Raw genomic sequence first — 22,567 nt, forward strand, 5'->3', positions numbered from 1 at the left:
TTTAATTAACATTTTTTTAATTAAATCTTATTTAATTCTGAAACAACATACTTAATAATTAGTGAGATAGCATAAAGTGTACGAATGTAATAGAAAAATTAAAAAAAAAAAAAAAAAAAAAAAAAAAGGAAATTAAAAATTCCACTCCCAATAGAGTCGCAGTTTGGTGGAAAGGGGTTTATAAGTTTTATGTTTCCACATAAAAATTAATTATATTTCAGCTGCGTTACACATACGAACGCCTCCGCCAGGTGGTGGTGGTGGGGACGACGGCGCCACTCCTTATTGTTTATGTTGTTTCTTCCACTCTAAATTTTATATATATACCAAATATTGACGTGTACATATCCAAGTGGATGAGGATAAACTTGAGTGTACAATTTCATGAAGACATGTAGTAAATGATTTTGGTACGTTTTCTTTTTCCTTTTTGAAGCGTAGAGAGTAATACTTTTGGTGTGGGGCTGAACACATTATTATTAGGATAAGGTGTTTGGTGAAATATTTGTTAAAACTCGTCCTATCATCATTAATTTATGTGATGCCGTCTTCCCATGACAACAAGCCCAACGATTTAAATTAAAGTGAGGTAGCTATCGTAAATGTAAACGTAAAATATTCACTACAAATTCATTACAAAAAATAGTCTAGAGACAACATTGATAGAACCCTCCTCTGCCAATACCAAACATATGGTAATAATTGGTATATGTTAAATATGCACTATTTATTTATTTATTTATTTATTTATAAATTTAAGTTGAAGAAAATGGGTAAATTTACCAACTTCTAAACAATTCCGTTATATTTACAGTGGGACCCGTAAGGGTAGAGATGTCCTGAATGGCGTACTAGGCTCGTACGGTAGGACTGAGATTGAAAAAAAAAAAAAAAGAGTTTTAAAATTTAATTTAAATTGAGAAAAAAAAAAGGATTAAAGAAGGAAAAATGGGTATTGTGGTTTATATTATAATTGTATTTGTTGCCAAACGTCCCAGGAATCGGGTCCCTGACATAATCACTTAAGGCTTATTACCAAACAGCCCTCTGGTGCGGTTTACTGTTTTGTAAGATATCAATGAATCAGAGGGCGGCGGGACCCACCTCTCCACCATCTGACCCCACCTTTAACATATTATGACGTCATTAATATTTTCTACTCATTCAAATTTACCTTTTTTTTTTTTTTTTTTTTTTTTTTTTTCTTTAATATTTACCTTTCTCTATATCTATAAATAAACGGTTCACGCCCCCACTCAGCTTCAACCATCTCTTCTCAACTCTCCCTCTACAATTCGCCAAATACAAGAAAAAAAAAAAAAAAAAAGAATTCATCAAATTAAAGCTTTGTAACAATGGCGGCCAGCAGAGAGCCCTTCAACGTGTTGCCGCACTCAGCAGCGCCGGCGGCTAACCTACAGCAACAACAGCACTCTCCTTGGCATTCCCCTGTCCCTTACTTGTTCGGTGGTTTGGCTGCGATGTTAGGACTCATTGCTTTTGCGCTTCTTATCCTCGCTTGCTCATACTGGAAGCTTTCCGGTTACCTCGACAGTGGTGACGCTAACAACCGGGAGCCCGACCTGGAGGCCGGCGACGACACCCGGAAACCCTCCCCTGTTTTTGAAGAGAAACTCTTGGTTATTATGGCCGGTGAAATCAAGCCCACATATTTAGCTACTCCCATGTCAAGCAGGTCCTCTTCTTTTGGGGATGCGAAAAGCAATAGTAGTAGCAGCGCTACGGCCACCGGCGAGAAGGATGAAAAATCAGTGGCCGTAACGGAGACGGTGAAACAGAGCAGTGGAGACGAGGAGGTGCAGAGTACAGAAAACAGAGAAACCCCTGAATCTTCAGATCAGACGACCCATTAACAATTTTTTTTTTTTAATTTTTAAAATTTGGGTTTGGTTTAGTTTTGTTTTTGCTGGGCACTCATATGGGTGTCTTGTTCCGCCATTAATATATATATATATTGAGAGAGAAAGAGAGAGAGAAAGTGGACAGCTAGCTCGTATATTACAGATATTGGTTTTAGGGGTTTTCCCCATCAGAAAGCCCGAAATCAAATACTACGAGTTTTTTTCCCTCTCGGAATGAATCTTCCCCCTGTTTCAAAATCATCCAAACTAATCTGGTGTGAAACAAATCCAGTCTTAATAAAGTTGAAATGATATCGAAGAAGATGAATTATGGTATTTCCAGGGCGCGAAGGCATTGGATTTGCAGAAGAAAGGAAGACACGTGGTTTATTGTGCAGAAATGGAGGGAGGGCTGATGCGGCGACCTGAAACTGCATGCACCGTTTCATTTAATGGACCCTGTTTTTGCTCCAAAAAACGTCCACAATTAATAACTCACGCACATATTCAACTCTTCTGTCTTCAATCTTCAACGGCTTATTGTCTGGCAATCTGCAATCTGACAGGAAACATAACCTCTGATCGGCTTATTATTATCTTTTCCGGCCACCGTTGCTGCTTAAATATTGTTTTATCCTATTATGTTTTTTTTTTTTTTTTTTTTTTTTTTGGACAGATTGTCGTTTTTGTATTTGGTTTTCCGAAAAAGAAAAAGATTCTTTCGTCTTTTCATCAGCTACTTTGGTGTGATTAATAATTTAATTTATTTTATTTTATTCTCATTTTATAATATCCTCTCTATTAACTTTCTTTTTACAAATTCTTTTTCTTTGACATAAATTATTAAATTTAAAATAGGATTCAAAAAAATTGTTTTTTTAATGTTAAAAATTTATATATTAATTAAATAATGATGGGTTAATCCGTAAATTGGATTTATTTAGAAAATTTTGAGATAAGAAAAATAAATAATTAGTGTTTTGAAAAATTGAGAGTAAATTAGATTTAGGGTTTCAATTATTTGAGATTGTCTCATATGTCCTTTTGGATAAGCAATTAGCTTTCATGGTTGAAGTAGTTGTCAATTAAATTGGGAAAGTTTTTACAAACCTCCATTTTTAGGATAAATCTATATTTTGTAGAAAATTAAAATAATCCTAATTTGAAAATATTTATTATTTTACTAAAATAATAAAATATTATTTTATTATACACTTTATGTGAACGAAGACAAACTATACTGAAAAGATTTATGTTAGTTTGTAGAAATAATTTTTATTGTTAGAAGCGGAGAGTAAATAATATGCGCATGGTAACTAGTTTAATTTTAAGATATTGTGGTTTTTTTTTTTTTTTTTTTCTTCTGGTATGGAAGATATTATGGTTGCAGACATGGATGAACTGTTTGAAAATAGAACAAAGGGTGCGTTGAAATAGTGAGCTCAATGATAGTAACAGTAAAAGAGAAAAAGACCCAAAAGGAATAAAGTTGTTAAATTTGGCAGTCAAATCGCATTCATAATATTGAAATAATCCCGACGAAGAAAAGGCATAGGATTTGGTAATCTCTTCTTCACATAGTCTATGATAGCTTACAGAGAAATGGAAGAGAGAGAGAAAGTGAGAGTGAGTTGAGAGGAGAGAGAAAGATGTTGGGGGTGTTTATTGTTTCGAGGAGGTTTTGGTTTGTTAAGATAATGATGATAAAACTTGTACGACAGCAACCTAAAATATGGCAAAAAACATGGAACCTTGTACAATCGTACCCATTGTTTTGTTTTGTTATTTCTCAATTGTTTGTAATTGAATATGCCTGGTTTCAGCTGAATCCAATGTCCAAATCCTTCTCCTGTACTTGTGTCAACTCATGGGAGTATTGATTCTGACAAAAATGTACCCATAGAAACTGTAAAAAGCAACAACAACAACAAAAGCAAAAGTGTCGGCAGTTACAGTGGATTTTAGTAAAATCGAGGAGATTCCTATCCAACACACACAAAAGTGCCCAACAACAATGACGTGGGGAGAAGTCCCATTCAAGTTTGTTCTCATGTTTTTATAGTCCATGTACCCTTATGAACTCAACTTTTAACACCCATAACATTGGAGAGTGGACAGTGAAGTGGGTTTTGGAAAATGCCATTTTGTTCGTCCACATTGTTCAATCTTGTGGTTCTCATGATTTGAACCATATAACTTGTCTTAATTTGAATGCAATGTTGAGCATTTGGGAGGAGAAATCAAGATGTCTGCGGCGCGGCATTATATATCATTGTCTATGCATAATGGGTCTGGAAAACAACCATTCGACCATGGTTTCAATTTCAACGCTCTTGCAAGGGATGTTTGTCTGATGGGGCCTATTTGTTAATCATTTGCTTTGAGGCCCTTTTTTGACTCATCATATACTCACTCCATAAGGTAGCATCATCTCGGGCCGTATCAATCTCCTTGGGTCGTGGGCGTGAGAAACACAAGCGAATTGTTTGTCCTGGGCCGATGTAAGGATTTGGACTTTGAAGCCCACATGGTGCCTTTCCTTAGGCCCAATCAAGCTGTGGGTTATCTTTCTACACATCTAACAATGGAACAATCCCCCATGCCAATAGCCACCCTATGTCTGCGGGTGAAGAAGTTTAAGTTGATTAAGGCATTCCCCGTTGGCATCAATGGAGGATGATATGGACTGGGTATGGGGCCGAGAGGATGGCAGATGTCGGCCGCCCCACATCCCACAACGACCGCCCAGTGGGCCGCACTGCACGTGAACACACCATGCTGGAGGCCCTACCACATCACCTCCACTTGCTACACCTCCCTTTCAATCCACAACCCCACCCCCTTCTTAAACTTTATCCATCCACGATAACAGTGTTGTATTGTTTATGACTTTTCTTCAAAGTTTTAAAATAAAACGTGTCTATTAAGGACAGGTTTCCACACTCTAATCAATATGAGATCTCGCAAAATCAGACTACAATCATCCTAGTTTAAAGCTTAAATGAGGTAGATCTCAGTTCAAAATAAATTAAAATTGAGTATTTAAAATCCAAAGTAAAGGGAGAAGAAGATAAACAGTTGAGCACTTAAAAAATCTAAATCCAATACAAAACTCATTCTTTTGTTCTTTTTATTAGAAAAATGGGGAAAAAACAAAACAAAACAAACAAACAAGGGAACAAAGTGGTTTGATTTTGAAGTTCCCTGTCTGCTTCACTCTCCCTCACTGCCTGTATGTTGTGGTTGGAAGGTTAAAAATCCATGTGAGAAAGAGAAGATATGCTTAATAAAAACGGTCGGCACAAAGAAAAGCAACTCATTGCCCAAAATGACCCTTATGGAATTACTAGAACCAAAGTTTAGTTAAATGTATATATTGTTATCATAAGGTAAGTATTGGATATATATGCATTTTCTATTGCATTAAGTTTACTATAGAAAACATAACGATATAATTCAAACAAAACCATTATGACACACGTGAATTGTGAATTTTCTTTGAAGAAAATGTCATCGATCTGATTTAAGTTTTGACTTTTATATCTATGACTAGATATTCCACTTCTATTTTCTTCAATTTTGACTTGATAAATCTCGAAAGTTTATAAGACAAGACATCAACATTAATATCCATTAATAATTACAAATCTTACTTTAATGTTATATGATTTGAAGATTCCAGAGAGAACAAAGCATATTCGTTATAATATATTTATATCTATATATGTAACAATTCAAACCTATCGCTTATCGATGTTGTTCTCTTTAGTCCGTTATGTGTCGCTATCAAATCTCACAGTTTTAAAACGCTACACTAGATCGAAATATAAAAAATTACAATAATGGTAACTTTTTGGATGGGAAGAAAATTATGAAATTACTTTTCAACTATGCTTACTTTTATGAGCTACAAATTGTATCCACGCGGTATCTATCAAAAAGTTGTTAAAAAGGGAAAAAGTAGGACCTTTGCCCCTTAACCCGGCGAAGAAAAAACTTTACCATCCTCGAGAAAAAGTTAAACTCCACGTGATCCCAGTTTTCTCGGAAACTTATCCGAACACGCAGACAACTCTGTCAAGCACCGCCCATCCTTCCATTTTTCCGGGAAATTTCCAGAACAAACTCCCTCCTTCTATCATTGTTTTATTATTGGAATCTCCCCTGTTTTATATTCAAGGCTGCACCCGTCCCACCAATCAACACTCTCCACCTATAAACTATGTTCTTTATGTCATCAATTCAATTATTAAACCAAACACTCCATAAAGTTGTTGCAAAAACGATGATGATTTTGTTTGATCTTGAAATTTTGTTGAAAAGGTTAAATGAGACAATAGAAGGGGAAATCAGTTATATTGCGAAGAGAGGAGGGTGAAAAAACACAAAGCAACTTGTGATAAGCCTCTGCGTTGAGAGGTAAGAGGCATATCCACTTGACACCCATGCTCCTGCAAATCAACGCCTAATACCCCGCCCATATCAAACACATAATTCGCTACCATTCATTTTATTTGAGGTGCACAATAAGAATTATAAATCTAAGTTGACCCCTGGATTACGATGTCCCATTCGGTTTGATTCCTCAAAACGTTGGTACCACGCCGTATTGGAACTCTGTCAGGAACTCAGATGAAGCGGCCGACCCATACATTTCATCCACCTCTGATAACGCATCACTTCGTTTTGCGAACCGGCCTTTGATTCTGGGACGGGTTTCCGCATAAGCTTTTCTCGATGCGTACCGTATTGTCTTCTCGAACTTCCGGTTCTTCCTTTTCTCTCTGTACCTCAACACTCTCGCCTCCCGATCGATTCCACATAATTGAGTCGCTTGGTTCCCTGGTACCGACATCGGTAAACCCGAATCCGTGCCGTTACTTAGTGTTTGACCCAATGGGTACGATATGTCGGACATCGAGTTCCCCTCTGGAACAACTCCCACTTCGAGGGAAGAAGAGGAAACCTGAGGAATTAGAAGAAACCAAAACTCAATTAGTTTAATTCACGAGGAAAATTTGGGGTGGTTAAATCAGAGATTTTTTTAATTGGGGTTGGGTTAATTACACTGTGGCTGAGAGATTGAGGTTGATAGCCGAATGAATTGAGCTTGGATCTGCAGAAATCGATGTCGTAGCAATTTTCAGGGGAGTGGGTGTGGTTGATCACCGGCGTTGAGAGTGGCTTTGTCTGAACGGGGACGACGCTGTCGTTAATTGCGCTGACTGGATTGGGGTAATCAAAATCAATAAAAGAATCCATTTCAGTGAAGAACATATGATCAGCAGAAGGCTTGATTTCAGGGCCGTCAACGTGCTTAGAGTTGAAAGGCGGGTTGGACATAAGCCAAGAGGCAACCTCCACCTCCTCATGGTGGTGGGCGCCGTCGCAGCCACTAACGTTGGATTCAGTGGGCATGAGAAAATTGAAAACGGAAGAGGGTTTGACTAATGACTCGGCCGAATCAAAAAAAGGTTCGACCGGAACACGCTCATGGCGACGAGCAAGTGGGTTAGCTGAGTGAATATCGGCATCGCACGTGACACAAAGCGCAGCAGCATCAGCCTTACACATGACCGCAGCGGGTGCTTGTTCACAAACCTCGCACATCCAGACGCGGTCGTGGCGAGAAGCGAGCTTATTAGCGCCGTGAATTTTAGTGTCACAATTGAGGCAGAGAAAAGCAGAGTCGGGTCGACAGTAGACGGCCGCAGCGGCAGTCTTGCAAGAGTCGCATGGTTTAGAGACAACGCCCCATCCGCCACGGAAACCCTTTACAACACTCGCACCCTCAATTCCCATTAGTAGGCTAGGCGTTGTCAATTGAGAAGGCTCCCCAGTGTCCCGCAGAGAAAAAAAAGAACGGGGGAGTGGGTGTGCGTGGCAGCGGCAGCAGGACGAGCTAGAATTGGAGAGAGTTGGATATGATTTGGCAATGGGGGCTGTGTTTTTCTGCAATCTTTATCTATCATCTGTGTGAGTAGTTGGGCGAAGGAAATCTGGGTAAAGACGAGTAGTACGGCGCCACGTGGAGGAGTCTCTGCCACAATAAAAAAAAAAGATGAGACGGGAGGGATTGATAGTTGTAGCTGCCGACGTAGGACCCACATAGGAAAGTGGGACAGAGTCATGCGTTGTCATTATTGAAGGGGGGGCGAGCGACACGGAGGACGGAGTAGCTGTCGTTGGATTCGATTAAGAATAAGTAAGTAGATAGATTTAAATGAATCTCTATAGTAATTAAAATACCTCCTCTAATCATATAGTAATTTACATTCACATTATTATTATTATATTCAAGAACCCAAAACTATTTCCTTCCCAGTATTTAATATCATTATATATATATTATTCTTATTATTTTATACCAAACATAAGTCTCACACAAAAATATGATCACTTCAGTTTAACTTTAATAAGGGATACTTTTAATCCTTAAAATTTAAATTTTATTTTTAATTAGTCTCCAAAATTTGGCTTTAAAAAAATAATTCTACTTATTTAAAACTTTAAGATTTCGTTTGTTATTGATTTTGTTTTTTTGTCTTCAATTTTCAAACTTTTATCACAATTTCGTTAAAGTCATTTTCGTTTTATGTCAAAGAAACATTAGTCGTGAATCAATATAGAAGATTATTCAAATAGTTCACACGAGATTGATGTGATGTGTTTTCAAAAGGGGTAAGAGAGATATTACATTAAAAAAAAAAAAAAAAAACGAAAATATAAATGAACGTATGAATTAGAAAGATTTAATTAATGATGGGATGGAAGGTTAAATTGGATGGAAACAAAATGTTGGAGGTTTGGTTTCATTTTAATTATAATTAAAAGAAGGAAGGTAGGCGGGATTAGGACATAATAAATAGGGCGGAATTGAAAAGAGAGAAATATTGAAGAGTAAGTGGAGGAGGAGGAGGAGGTGGGTCCCGCCACCAAACTACGTTTTTGGCTCTTGGGAATATGGAAAAGTCAAAATATGTTAGTAGTGGAGGGTTTGCATGTATGTGCACCCAGCCCCAAAAGAAGCCCAAGGAGCAACCAAACTCACTACTTCTCTCCTTTTAACTCATTCATAACTTTCTACACCACCCCCAAATCACCCTCTTCCTCACTTTTCCCGGCTGCAACCACACTCCCACCACTCGAGTAAAACGACCTTTGCATACCCCCCACCACCCCTTTCATGCCCGTGTAGCAGCAGTAGCCTCTAGTAAGTTCGTATTATTATGAGGTTCCTATCCTTGTGAATTATCCTCATGAATACTTTTGGTACATTTCCACTTTCATTCATGAATCTATTCTACTCATTTGGTTCATCTCCTCTAATGGTATTGGTACATAAAATAGAGGGGAAAAGCATACAAACCTCAAGAGAGGAAAATAGTAAACTAACGAGAATAACGACATGATCAACTTTATTTTCCACCAACTGTTACGGGGAGAATCCAAACTATAAACACTTCCATCATTTTCTTAATTTAAACGCTTTTAATTTTTTTGTTTTTAATATTTATTTAATTATTCCCATATAAAAGGAAAATGAAGTAAAGATATCACGAAAAACAAATATAGTACTGCAAAGATAAAGAAAATCGAACCCATTAAAGTATATGGTCAAGTTTTGTTGCTGAATCAATAAAATCAATATGCCACTTTAGATAAATTATTAAATTAAATTTAAAACAATACTAGAACAATTAAACTAAGTTGAAAACTGAATCAAATGTTTAATACTTCCGTTGATAAAGACACAAAATTAATTAATTCACTCGCTAATTTTTTAAAAAAATTAATGTGGAAATGTCTACCATATTATAAATTTCAATAAGATCAATTTTCTTACACCTACGAGTCATAATCAATCACTATAACAAAGTATTTACAAGTATATCGAATAAATTCTTCAAATTTAGTTGGGGTTAAAGCCAACGCCAATACAGACCTTGACAAGTAACAATGGATCAAGCCAAGTGAGGTCATCCAGTGCGTGTAAATTTACTTAGGACGAGATTACCCTTGAGCCATGGCCAAGGGAGTTTGTGGCCACAAATTACAGTAGAGTCTCTGTCAGCGTGCAAGGTGTGGCAGACCAAGAAGGTCAGCAAACCGCGTAGTGTTTATTGATATGCATCATTTCATATTTCCCTTGAACTTACGCTCCAGGGCACTTCCGTCATTTCTCTTTCACCCCTCTATCTTTCTCTATCGGTCTCACCCTCACGCACCATCTATCAACCTCTAAATTGCCTCTTTACCTTCAATTACCCTTCTCATCATTTCTATCCTTTATCTTATCCGCTTGTTCATTACAATTGTGAGGCTATCAATACCTTGTTTTTTTAGACGTAATCCATAAGCATTTGTGTATTAATGTTAACAAAGATTCTTCCTAAGTTGGATAAAAAACATATATACATTCAAATAAAGTAAAGAATTCTCAGCCCGTTACGTATCATCGTCTGTTACGGAGAGGTTTACACACATCTCACAGTCCACCTTCTTTAGGATAAGGTTTTAAAACGTATTTTTTAGGGAGAAATTTCACACCCTAATAAAAAATGTTTCATCTTCCTATACAACGAATATGAGTTCTCATATCTCTGATAAATTTTATTTGGAGTCATCCTCAATTTAAGTTGAAAGAATAGGATGATAAAAATTCAACCCACTAGCACACAAGAAGTACATAACTTTCTTTATATGCTTCAAAAGCACTTACTTCTAATTGCTTATCATTTCTTTTTTTATTTAATTTTAAATAAGTCCTCCACCATTGTCTAACGAATAGTTCATTTCCATCCCAAACACCTTAAATTTATTGATATGGTAAATGAAAGATTGAGTGGTAAACTTTATTTGTGAATAATAGATGTTTAGCATTGACAATTTGATAAATGTAAATCAATGCAAATTTAATCCATCAATAGTAAATGTGTAGTAATGACATTTGAAGGTAAAAAATAAATGATTATGAAATGTCTAAATAAAAGTTTACTATACTATTTTCATTTAGTAATAGGCGTTCTCGAAAAATAAAAAATAAAACTACGAACGCAAACGTAGGTGGGTGATTTGGTAACGCTATGGCCGAAGGAATGATTATATAACTATATATATATATATATATATATATATATATACACTAAGTAACACTACGAGAACTTAATTATGATTCTTCAACAATATTATCTATAAGTTTACGAGTTGAAAGCTGTCTTTGCCTTTCCCTATGAGTGATAAAACAGTGGCCGCTATGTCCTTCGAACTCAGCCCTGCTTCTTGGGTTTGGTCCATCTGTGATCCATGGTCGATGTATCTATCAGGAAGCATCACTGCCCTCCACTGCACAGCCAAACGCAACATGTTTATTTCATGGTGTAAAATTAAACATCCTTTTGTTTTGTGTTTCTTTGTTGCATGCATACCTTCAGATTTCCATCAAGCAATCCATTTAATCCCAGAAAATGGGAAACGTGAGAGCTAAACCCTCCAATGGATCCTTCTTCAACCGTGAGGAGTATCTCGTGATGTCTTGCCAGTTGCTTCACCAATTCTCCATCTAAAGGTTTGCAAAATCGGGCATCCGCCACTGTTATTTCAATGCCGTATTGTTGAAGCACCTCCGCCGCCGCCATGCATCTTTGTACTATACTTCCATATCCCAAAATGGCCACTCTGTTTCCTTCTCTTAAAATCCTCCCCTTCCCCACCTGTATGTAATTTCGGGGCTTTCAGTTTCCATGCCACGTTAATGAGACTTATTCAAAGAAGCATACAAGTTGGGTTTGATGGAAGTGTGTGTATACCTCCAATGGAGTGCCTTTGTTGTGCAGGGGAAGAACAGAGCCAACCCCATTTCCTCTTGGGTACCTGAAGCAGCTGGGTCTATCGTCGATGGCGGCAGCCGTGGCCACCATGTTCATTAGCTCCGTCTCGTTTGAAGGAGCCATGACCACCATATTTGGTAAACATGCCATGAACGTTGTGTCAAATGCTCCACAATGGGTCGGCCCATCCGCACCCACTAGCCCTGCTCTGTCTATTGCAAACCTCACAGGCAGCTTTTGTAGATCTACATCATGAGCCACCTGCACAACATTTCCCCAAACACTTACAAATGCCCAAATTAATCTTATATGCACTTCCTTTGAGATTACCTGATCATAGCCTCTTTGAAGAAAAGAGGAGTAAATAGCACAAAAAGGCTTGAGGCCTTCGGCGGCGAGGCCAGCAGCAAAGGTAACAGCATGTTGCTCGGCGATTCCTACGTCAAAGCAACGATCGGGAAATCGTTTCTGGAAATAGTTAAGACCAGTGCCACCTCCCATAGCAGCATGAATGGCTATGATTTTGTCGTCTCTCTCAGCTTCTGCTATCAATGAATCTGCGAAGTATTGCGTGTAGGAAAGAGTTTCCGTCTTCTTCTTTATCTGTTTCCCTGTTCTTGGGTCAAATTCCACTACTCCTGTAACCAAACAAAAAATTTAGCAATTCCTTTCATTTGCCTGCATTGTTCAATGCTTACGACTTGTATTTACCGTGCATTTTGTCGGCTGCAATCTCCGCAGGTGGATAGCCTTTGCCCTTTTCTGTGACGACATGAATAAGAACAGGCCCAGGCGCAGGCATAGACTTCACTTGCTTCAATACATACACAAGATCTTCCACATCATGCCCATCCACTGGACCTATATAATATATTCCAAGCTCTTCGAATAACGACGCCCCCGATCCTCCCACAATTCCTTTCATGCAGTGGTCTAATTTCGCTGCAATTTCATGCGCCTGTCCCCCCATCTGCTTCGTCAGCCCCTGCACCAATCCCACATTTTAGATTTCAAAATTACAAAACTAAAAAAGTTGGGGTTGCAAAATCTGTGGTTAGTATGTACGTACCTTCGCTGCTTCACGCAGTTGTCGAAACTTTTTACTGGCTTGGAGCCTAGTGAGTGCATTGCTTAGAGCGCCGACAGCGGGAGCGGGACCATCGATGGTGGCAGTGGGCAAAGAAACTTGTCTGTTGTCGTTCAAGATGATGATGAGATTTGAGTCTAGGAAACCGGCGTTGTTCAGTGCCTCGTATGCCATTCCCCCAGTCATGGCTCCGTCGCCTATAACTGAGACTACGTGGTTGTTTTTTCCTAGTATGTCTCTAGCTACGGCCATTCCTGCAGGACGAACAACAATGAAGTTGTTAGACTTGAAATGGTATTGTTGGTTAGGTGGGAAGGAGTACCTAATCCAGCAGAAATGCTGGTAGAACTATGGCCAGCACCGAAGGCATCAAAAGCACTTTCCTCCCTCTTCGGAAACCCGGCCAGGCCAAATGTTTTACGGATTGTGTGCATTCTGGACCTTCTACCCGTCAACATCTTATGAGCATACGCCTGCAATTTTCAATTTCCCCCAACATATGTCAATACTTGTTCACCCCAATGCTTCAAACTACAATCAAAAACCCCTCATTTACGCACACACCTGATGACCCACATCCCAAATTATCTTGTCCTCTGGCGCACTGAATACATGGTGAAGTGCCACCGTCAGCTCTGCCACGCCCAGACTCGAACTCAGGTGCCCCCCTGTTTTCGATACTGTGTATACTATTTCTTCTCGAACCTCATCCGACAATTCTTGAAGCTCCTGTAAGAAAAGACCGCTGGGGTTTAAAAATGAATGTTATTGGTCGGAAAAATTGTTGTTATTCGATTGTACCTGGATGGAGAGATTTTTCATATGATTGGGATAGTTGATGGTGTCGAGAATGGGAGTGGTTGGCTTGTCTCCCGTGAAGTTGAGAGCCCTCTCCAGTTTATTCACTCCTCTTTCCCCTTCTCTGTTTCTTACGTCCACTGATTGCCTCTCATCAAATGTGGCATCATCGCTACAACAAACCACTCCGTTCCACTGTAAATCAAATTAAACACAAAATCATGTCACCAACACTGACATAGTTGGTCGAAAAAGAGCTGAACAGAGAGATAGATAGACCTTATTAGAAGCAGAATTGGGTTGTTTGAAGTTGAGACGCGGATTGTGAGAGGATCGGAGCAGAGGAAGGAAAGCATTGGTGAGAAGGGAAGACATTTGAATCAGTATTTACAGACCGACACAGGAAATTATGCATGCATGCTTAGATTAGATGCAGCAGTTGTGTGATGATTTTATAATGAGGAAGAGACATTTGAATCACCCCACCTCTCCTCCCCTGTCTTTCCCAATTGCTTTGTAGTCAAATCCCGGAGCCACACGAGGATCACATGCCTCATAAATTACAATTTAATAACACAATTATAAATCATTAAGACTTAACAACGTGTAAAACACTGCCCCTTCCCCTCCACCTGTTCATTAATTAAGCACAACACAAACATAATCCTTGTGCCTCACGTCTACTCCTTGCGTATCTACTTTTGCTTATGCATCTTACAAAGAATCCAAAAGCTCATGTTTTATTTGAAAAACAAAGCAGCATTGGGGAGTATAAAAATAATCGCTAAATATCCTTTTTATGTCTTATATCATATTGAAATACAATGAATCTTCGTCCTATGCTTTTTGAGACTAGCATTTAGGGTTCTACTAGTTCACCTAAATTCAACTCATCATCTAGTTGAATTTTCATATTATCTTGTTGCATATCACCAATTGTGGATCATTATTTGCATAACTAATTTATCTATCATGTTCATAAACCACTTAATTTCATATGGTATTTAGTAGATCATCATAAATCGTGTATCATGCTTTTAACGCTCCATCACTATCAATTTAATTCAATCATATAATAGAATTTGAAGAAAATTTGAATAGCTATGTTCGAAATTTTGAAGAGGAAAATGACTCAAACTATAGACCAAACTAGTCAAGGGTTCAATTACCGTTAGCTTCATTTTCCTTCCTCAAATATGCACCGTGTAAACTTTTATGTTTTTTTTTTTTTTCTTTCAATTTTAGTGAGCGATTTGGTTTAAATTAGCTCTTGATTCATTCATCAAAATGATAGATGACGATTCCAACGAAAATCATTCAAAATCATTAGAGTTTGATGATGGAAATTTAAAGCCTTCAAACTCACCAAATCTCTTACAAAAATTCTTTTTTCCAATCAATCCATGATTATTAAATTAAAAAAACTTTTAAATGTATGGGTTTGGATAAGAGAAGAAGATAAGAAATTGTGTAGCATTCCATAGCATATCCATTGGATTGGATTAGCATGATGAGTAGTGGAGAACTAATCATGATTTTCTTACCATTGGTCCAATATTTAGCAATATAATCTGTTTTTTAAAGCACAATATGACCAATTGGTCATGATATTAATGAGTTGATTCAATTAATTATACATTTGTGTGGAGTATACAAATTTTAAATCTTAAAAGTATTAAGATTTTGTATTAAAGCCATATCTAAGAGTCACATCAATCTTATATTATATTATATGATCAATGAATTAGATGGTGATGATGTTTGTAAAAAAGAAGACAAGTGAGTGAAATAGAGAGAAGAAAAACGTGAATCATGTTCTTTTTTGTGCACAACTACCACAAATTTTCCCAACTTGGTACGACTACAACGTTGAAAACGTTCGTTCATACAAAAAAAAAAGGAAGCCACACAATTTTAGAATAAAAAAAATCAAGTCTAGGTGTTTGATTTATTAAAATTCTTGAAGAATCGAGAAAGAATTTAGGTAAAACTTTCACGTTCTTATGCTTATTTTTTCTTTAAATCTATGAGTTTTGCTCATTTTAGGTTTTGTATTTTTAATACGTTGTTCTTGGAGGAGTTTCGCATAAGATTCATAAAGGAAACTAGAGTTGATTCAGATCGGAAGACGGGTTCGGGTTCGAGCGATTGTCAAGAAACTATAAGTTTCTAAGTTTTGGTGTTTTAGTCTATCTTTGGACGTATTTATTTCCTTCTATAGTTGTCCTAAAATTACTAGAAAATTACCTTAGTAAAAATGGGTTAAAACTATACCATTGTAGTTTAGAACCTAAGTTAATTCAAGTTAGGACGACAAAGCTATGAAAATCTAAATAAAACGGAAAAGAATCATAAACGGATAGAAAATTTGGAACTTTACGATGAACTCGGTTGTTCAGGTTACAGTCAACAGGTGAGGCGGAGCAAATGGGCAGGCTTTGGCTGTGATACATGTCACGCAGTTATTCGTCCACGCGTCTCATTGACAAGGGGAGGACTCGTGGTTCGCTCCAACCCGACCTGCTGGCAAAAAATTGTGCCTGATCTAATCGTGCCTTGTTTTGAACCATCCAACTCGTATTGCTGACCTAATCTTATTTATGGCGCGCCAATGGAAATGTGCCACGTGTTGCATGTGGAGCGTGCGTCTTATTCCAATCGCACGTTTGTAGTTGCGCGCATTGGACTCTTCAGCGACACATGAGTATCTCTTTTCTTGCCTGATTAACTTCCGCTTGTCAATTTTTTCGCCTCGATTTCGATACTAACCCTATTTTGACTTGAGTTAGAACTTATCAAAAAAATTTCAGAAATTTTGGAGTTTCCAATACGCAGAAAAGCTAGTTAGAAAACACACGAGTCATCCAAGTAAGTAACCACACGAACTTTAGGCAAGTAATACTTGTAGGAATCAGAAAGACGTGTTAGTATGTGAGCATCACCTTAAGTGATTAGAGTGTGCATGTTTAAGATCTCTAAAGAGCATTTTTGGATCCGTACGCAAATATATTATAGAAAATTATTGAAATGCCACTACAATGAAACGATGAGATGCATGTTGATTTTTATGTTTTCCGCTAGGCTAGGAAGGGTTTATGCATGGTAGGACTCAAGTAGGGCATTATGGTCAAGTAAATTATGCATGTTTAGATAATGACCAAAATGCCCCTGGTTCAGAATTTTAGAGACCTAGGTTATTCTACGCATGTTTTTAATCTTATTAAAAATTAAATTAGTTTATGAAAAATCTTTAATTTCTAAAATTAAAATATAAACCAAAATAAGATATAAATGAACACTTAATCCCTCTAAAAAAACTATGATTTTGGGATCAATATATGAACAATGTGATGGTGCGCACATCTTGTAGCGTCGCTGTGTTGCCAGCAATTTTTGTCTCCTTTCGTGCATTTTGTCCCAACCCAATTATCAACCATAATTTTTAATTACTTATTTGATATTGCTACTACTCATCAAACGTTTCGTATGAATACTCCCTAACATTATGGTTTTGTTGAAAAGAAACATGCACATAATATTGAATATTATAGGCTAATCTGGTGTGACATGACAACGAGAAGTTTTAATCGATATTACTTGCTTCATGTTTTACACGAGGAGTATCATTTTATTGCAACACGCGAGCTCCATATATCTCTCCAGCATGGATGTCGAAACCCACGAGGGCGGCTGAGAGAGGCCTCGGACATCGTTTTACTCATACCACATTGAAATTCAATTCGATTATAACCATGGAGTAACCCAAGTCTTCTTCGCTATTAATTGTAGAGGGCCCCTTTTGTAGCTGAAACAGAGTGCTGTTGAAAGATCACTTCGCCGGCTCCACACCATAGTTTTGTAAATTTTATTTCGTCTACATGTTCCGTCCCGTCTTCAAACCGGGAAGAAGTCATGTGCAGTGGTAAACTAAACATTCTTTATAAAAGTGTGGAAACTTCTTCTTAGCAGACGCCGTTTCGATTTTGGTTGACTCAACCAGCCATTCTAACTACTAGTTTGGGGGCATTAACCAAACTGGGTGTACTTTGACCATTCAATTCTTTTACTGTACATCTGTCCTTCACTCTGAAAGAGACCGATGGTGAAAAACTGAGCTTGAGAGAATTAATGAGTGGCCAAGAACAAGTAGAAGAATTTATTGACTATTCTCAAACTTGGACTGGCCAGATGAACTTCAACCTACTTTTCCAATTCACATTCAAGTTCTGCATTTTTTTTTTTTTGGTGAATTGGACTTAATTGGCCTATGAGTAGCCTCACCGCTTGATTGGTGAGGAAAAGGGTCAAACGTGGTTGCTAGCTTCGAGTAGAGCTGTCATAGACGAGAACCTCAAGCCTATACCACTATGTCAACAAGTGATGAAACATTTACTGATCTCTCGGCTGTAGAAGGATAGATCATGATTCACATTTGCATCTGCCACCCGACGTTTAAACGCACGTAATGCTGAGCTAAACAACAAAAGTTCAAAGACAATGTATGAAGTCAATCGCCAATAACATACGAAGTACAGGAAACTTACTGTTATTATACAAAACTCAGTACTCACGTGAACTTTAGATCTCTCAAGTGTTGGATTATCGGGAGGGAGTTCCACGTTAGCTAATTTAGGAGATGATCATAGGTTTATGGAATATATCTTCATTGGTACGAGACTTTTTGGGAATCCCAAAGCAAAGCCATAAGAGCTTATGTTCAAAGTGGACAATATCATACCATTGTAAAGAGTCGTGATTCCTAACACAGAGTCAGTAACCATAACCATTCTTTGGGATAGAGGAGGTTTTTGCAACTTCTGTTGGGCAAGGAAACCTTCAGGAGCACCCCAGAATTCCAACCTAGCTAAAACCTGTGCATTAGACGTTGTTTGAAGTGAGATACTCAAAAGCTTCAGAAGTTTCAATAATCTATCAATTTTCAAGAGAGGATCCAAATATCTATGGGGCTACTGCTAGTGTTAAAGTTTATGAAGCCCAAACGAACATTCAGTTCAAATATTTGGATCCGACCCAAGAATTATGAACGCAGAAAAATAGCATCTTGAGTTACATACATTCAAAAGATAAAAAAGATTACACAATCTTTATAAGCTACATGTTTTACTCGAAATATATCTTAGATCTTTTGTACCATGTAACCAGTTAAGCAAAGTTAAACCACAATATTTCTGCCACGTGCTATGTTCTAGAATGCACTGTGATGGCATCTTGTCCTCGTGAAAAAACAAGAGAGTATCACGGGAACCACTTAGCTAATTCACGAGACGCCATAAAACTTGATAGCCATGTATATTCTATACATGTGTCTACCTGTGAGAATGTGATCACCATGCAAGAACCAAAACCCAACCACAGAAGTTCAACACATAGACCACATATTTTATGATTCTATGGCCCAGTGACTCCTCCATTTCCACAACTAAGCGCCCCCTTCGTCCCCACTAAATCCAGCCCATTACGCATACCTCCTCACAACACTCGTATATAGGCAGAAGCAAGCAACAATAATCACCAGCCATCCCCTGCCAACAACAGCAAAAATCACAATGAAAATGCAGCTGCTAGCTCTGTTTCTCTTACTGGCCTTCCTTCCAACCCAAGTTCTCTCTCACAACTTTTCTCGAACACCTGGTGTGCAAGTGCAAACAAACACGCAAAAGCAGCTGGACAACGAAACCATCTACAGGGTGTCGAAGCAACTTTGCTGGGGTTGCATTAGCGAGTCTCTAGAGTTTCTATTTGCGCACAATCTGATTCGAGCGGCAAAATTCGAGTTGCCACTGGCATGGAACTTCCAGCTAGAGAAGTACGCCAGGTGGTGGGCAGGACAGAGAAAAGGGGATTGTAAACTGCAACACTCTTTCCCTGAAGACGATTTTAAGCTGGGGGAGAACATTTACTGGGGAAGTGGATCAGCGTGGAGGCCACTGGATGCAGTGACTGCGTGGGCTAGCGAAGTCAAGTACTACAAATACGCCACCAACAGCTGCGAGGCTGACCAAATGTGCGGCCATTACACGCAGATCGTTTGGAGAAACACTCAAAGGCTCGGCTGCGCTCGTGTCATTTGCGACGATGGGGATGTCTTCATGACTTGTAACTACGATCCCCCTGGCAACTACATAGGCGAGCGGCCCTACTAAAGAAAAGTATAATAAAAAGCCTTTTGGATGTGCTGTGTTGTTGTTTCGTACATATTGAATATCAGCGATTAATATAATTGAAGCAGTCTGTGTGTAATATAATAATGCATACCCACATGGGTTACCTTTATCATATAGTTTAATTAAATCACATATTATTGAATATTATCAAATCCAAGAACATAAATACAAAATAACACAGTTGGATTCTGCAATATTCTTATAAAACTTTCGGCTTTAAAACAAAATTCTAATTACCTAACTCTATTATTAACACGGGCCTCGCTTGGCGTGCGTGTTGGGCCCAATCAGAGCCCGTCTGAAAGAAAATACAAAGGCTTATGGAGCCCACAGTTGAGCGCATAGGCCCACAGATGCATGTCCAGAATAATTCCATTATTCTAACTTTTATCAGATTCCACATTTGATTTTTTGCAATCAATGTATAACAATGCTTAAGATCCAAATCAATAATTGTTTCAATACTCATGTGATCTTCTACAATTAATAGAATATCTATAGCTACATTATTTCAACTCTGTTCTTTCTTTTTTCATATTTAAATCTATTGAATCTAAGAATAATAATTGTATTTTAAATTAATTTCTGATAAGTGAAGATGGCTATCTACAAGTTGTAGGAAATAAATTTGGAGTAAATATTTAATGTAAGCTTTATTTGGAGGGGGTATGAAAATATATATAGATATTATAGGGATACAGGTATTGGGTACAGCACATAAAATCAATCAATTACATGTGAATTTCAGAGACACAGAACCACATAAACTTTTACAAACAAATTTTTGATTTAAATATACACTCTCCAAACTCCTATGACAACAAAATGGGCAGGTGAGGTAAATTTTAATAAGGTCTCTCCCCAATGTAATTACCAGGAGGATCATAGTTGCAAGTGATGAAGACGCCTTTACCCTGCTTGCAAGTGACTCTAGCGCACCCAATCCGCCGAGTGGACCGCCACACTATTTGCGTATAATGGCCGCACAGTTCACCCTCCACGCAAGAATTTGACCAATAGCTGTACCATTTCCTCTCCGACACCCAATCAGCCACGGCCTGTGCCGGAGACCACGCATTGCCACTCCCCCAGAAAATGTTTTCACCGTACGGCCCGTTGGAGTGTCGGAGAGCGCAATCCCCCCGCCGCTTGTTGGCGTATGACTGTGCGTAGCGAGCCAATTTAGTGTCCCAAACTAATGGAGCCAACCGGAGGGCGTATCTAGCCGCATTGTGAGGGCCGAGGAATTGCTTCTGCAGGGCTTTGTCGGACTTCACCAGAGCTGCAGTGGCGTGGCCGGTTGAGCTCAGGAGGATGAAAATGGCGATGGGTATGAGAAGATATGCTTGCATTTTCTCAATGGAGCTTGATTTTGTATTGGGCAGCCTTTATTTTTGGAGGGTATTCCTTGGTGTGAAGAAAGTGATGATATTTATAAAGGAATGGCTATGAAATGGAGTGGTTGGATAAAGAAGACTTATGGGGTGGCACCCATGTTCGATAATGATTACCACTTTCTTTTTTGCTATTACACATAAATTATTATTGATATAAAGAATATCGTTCAACTCCAAATTATTGGCCCTCTTAAAAATTGAAGGTATAGATAATTTCGGGCCCTCCACTCTAAAATTCGTTTCATTACATCAAAACTTTAAAAATTTGTAACTTTTTTCCTTTTGTGATGCATCATCTGGACGAACATAAAGAAAGAAAGTAACTAAAGGGTGTGTGATTGAATGAACATAAAGAAAGAACATGATAGTGTGTAAAAGGCAAGGGAGGGAGGGCATCAAAACAGGATTATTGAAACAAAACTGTGTGTTCTTTATCAATCATTTGAGCATTAATATTAAAATCAAAGGCCGCATCTACCCCAAAAGTCTTCCAATAAATTTTCTGGTTTTAAAATTAGTAAGCTCCATCTCATACGTCATTCTTCAGAAACTTATGCCCCTCTCTGCCAACTCACAAACATTTATTTGGGCCTCATAAATACTATTTATTATATCATTTTTTTCAGAAAGAATACTGAATGTGTGATAAGTCAAATATACAGCCATGTTATTCTGCATATGATTGGTTTAAAGTTTAAGCCAAATAAGGGCTAAATACATTTTTTTTAAATACAATGGAAGGTTTATTAATTTTTTTGCATGATATTCCTTTAGTTTTAGAATTGATTATCTAATAGCTAAATGTGTCACAATCTTAAAGTTTAAAGAACAAGCAACAACAATAGAATATAAATTATTAGTAAATGTAGTAAATGTATATTAAACAAAAATCATAGAGAGATAAATAGATGTATTAAGAAAAACCTTCATTAGTTAAATGGAACAAAAAAGTAGTAGACATAAAGCTTTCGAAGGGTGCAGTGCAGATAGCTGTGATGTCCCACATTGGTTGGAGATGGGAACAAATCACCATTTACAAGAGTGTGGAAACCTTCCCCTGTTTTAAAGCCTTGAGGGGAAGCCCGAAAGGGAAAGCCTAAAGAGGACAATATATGCTAGCGGTTGATCTGGGGCAATTACAAATGGTATCAGAGCCAGACACCGGACAATGTGTCAACCTTCTCGCTGTTCCTTGAAGGAGGGTAGACACGAGGCGGTGTGCCAGTAAGGACATTAGGCCCCAAAGTGGTGGATTTTGGGCAGTCCCACATCGATTGGAGGAAGGAAAGAGTGAAGAGTGCCAGCGAGAACGCTGGGCCCCAAAGGGGTGGATTGTGATGTCCGAAAGGGAAAGCTCAAAGAGGACAATATCTGCTATCGGTGGATCTGGGCCGTTACAAAATGAGAG

At 38.1% G+C, this 22,567-nt stretch overlaps 5 protein-coding genes across 6 annotated transcripts; 2 read left to right on the top strand and 3 right to left on the bottom strand.

The window, feature by feature from the left end:
* Positions 1-1,253: 1,253 nt before the first annotated feature.
* LOC111794106 (protein GLUTAMINE DUMPER 5) lies at positions 1,254-2,092 on the top strand. The gene has a single exon (XM_023676246.2). The coding sequence runs from the start codon at positions 1,356-1,358 to the stop codon at positions 1,872-1,874; it is 519 nt and encodes a 172-aa protein (XP_023532014.2). The 5' UTR covers positions 1,254-1,355; the 3' UTR covers positions 1,875-2,092.
* Positions 2,093-6,191: 4,099 nt separating this feature from the next.
* LOC111792120 (zinc finger protein CONSTANS-LIKE 5) lies at positions 6,192-7,806 on the bottom strand. Its single transcript, XM_023673455.2, has 2 exons — positions 6,930-7,806; positions 6,192-6,828 (listed from the first exon to the last, which is right to left on the bottom strand). The coding sequence occupies exons 1-2, from the start codon at positions 7,662-7,664 to the stop codon at positions 6,448-6,450; spliced, it is 1,116 nt and encodes a 371-aa protein (XP_023529223.1). The 5' UTR covers positions 7,665-7,806; the 3' UTR covers positions 6,192-6,447.
* A 3,083-nt stretch (positions 7,807-10,889) lies between these two features.
* Positions 10,890-14,035, bottom strand: LOC111792331 (1-deoxy-D-xylulose-5-phosphate synthase 2, chloroplastic). Of its 2 annotated transcripts, XM_023673721.2 has the most exons (10): positions 13,857-14,033; positions 13,581-13,772; positions 13,344-13,508; positions 13,102-13,252; positions 12,762-13,033; positions 12,404-12,677; positions 12,023-12,330; positions 11,672-11,953; positions 11,291-11,575; positions 10,892-11,207 (listed from the first exon to the last, which is right to left on the bottom strand). In XM_023673721.2, exons 1-10 carry the CDS (start codon positions 13,950-13,952, stop codon positions 11,055-11,057), a joined length of 2,178 nt encoding a protein of 725 aa, XP_023529489.2. In that variant the 5' UTR covers positions 13,953-14,033; the 3' UTR covers positions 10,892-11,054. The 2 variants fall into 2 exon arrangements, with proteins under 2 accessions (XP_086979604.1, XP_023529489.2); XM_087123478.1 differs by having other exon boundaries at positions 10,890-11,207; positions 11,672-12,330; positions 13,857-14,035.
* A 4,664-nt stretch (positions 14,036-18,699) lies between these two features.
* On the top strand, positions 18,700-19,871 carry LOC111792181 (pathogenesis-related protein PR-1). Its single transcript, XM_023673523.2, has one exon. The coding sequence runs from the start codon at positions 19,145-19,147 to the stop codon at positions 19,739-19,741; it is 597 nt and encodes a 198-aa protein (XP_023529291.2). The 5' UTR covers positions 18,700-19,144; the 3' UTR covers positions 19,742-19,871.
* A 525-nt stretch (positions 19,872-20,396) lies between these two features.
* Positions 20,397-21,231, bottom strand: LOC111792364 (pathogenesis-related protein PR-1). The gene has a single exon (XM_023673771.2). The coding sequence runs from the start codon at positions 21,112-21,114 to the stop codon at positions 20,608-20,610; it is 507 nt and encodes a 168-aa protein (XP_023529539.1). The 5' UTR covers positions 21,115-21,231; the 3' UTR covers positions 20,397-20,607.
* Positions 21,232-22,567: the final 1,336 nt, after the last annotated feature.

The sequence above is a fragment of the Cucurbita pepo genome, chromosome 4 (assembly GCF_057944985.1).
Source record: "Cucurbita pepo subsp. pepo isolate OVF chromosome 4, ASM5794498v1, whole genome shotgun sequence".
Classification (NCBI taxonomy): domain Eukaryota; kingdom Viridiplantae; phylum Streptophyta; class Magnoliopsida; order Cucurbitales; family Cucurbitaceae; genus Cucurbita; species Cucurbita pepo.

What these genes read in the sequence shown, in the direction of transcription:
- LOC111794106 (XM_023676246.2), top strand. Translation starts at nt 1,356, where the DNA reads ATGGCGGCCAGCAGAGAGCCCTTCAACGTGTTGCCGCACTCAGCAGCG.
- LOC111792120 (XM_023673455.2), bottom strand. Translation starts at nt 7,664, where the DNA reads ATGGGAATTGAGGGTGCGAGTGTTGTAAAGGGTTTCCGTGGCGGATGG. An exon ending in CTCAATCTCTCAGCCACAGT is followed by an intron (nt 6,829 to 6,929) that starts GTAATTAACCCA and finishes CTAATTCCTCAG; the next exon opens with GTTTCCTCTTCTTCCCTCGA.
- LOC111792331 (XM_087123478.1), bottom strand. Translation starts at nt 13,952, where the DNA reads ATGTCTTCCCTTCTCACCAATGCTTTCCTTCCTCTGCTCCGATCCTCT. An exon ending in CCAATTCTGCTTCTAATAAG is followed by an intron (nt 13,773 to 13,856) that starts GTCTATCTATCT and finishes TTTGATTTACAG; the next exon opens with TGGAACGGAGTGGTTTGTTG. An exon ending in AACTGCGTGAAGCAGCGAAG is followed by an intron (nt 12,678 to 12,761) that starts GTACGTACATAC and finishes GGATTGGTGCAG; the next exon opens with GGGCTGACGAAGCAGATGGG.
- LOC111792181 (XM_023673523.2), top strand. Translation starts at nt 19,145, where the DNA reads ATGAAAATGCAGCTGCTAGCTCTGTTTCTCTTACTGGCCTTCCTTCCA.
- LOC111792364 (XM_023673771.2), bottom strand. Translation starts at nt 21,114, where the DNA reads ATGCAAGCATATCTTCTCATACCCATCGCCATTTTCATCCTCCTGAGC.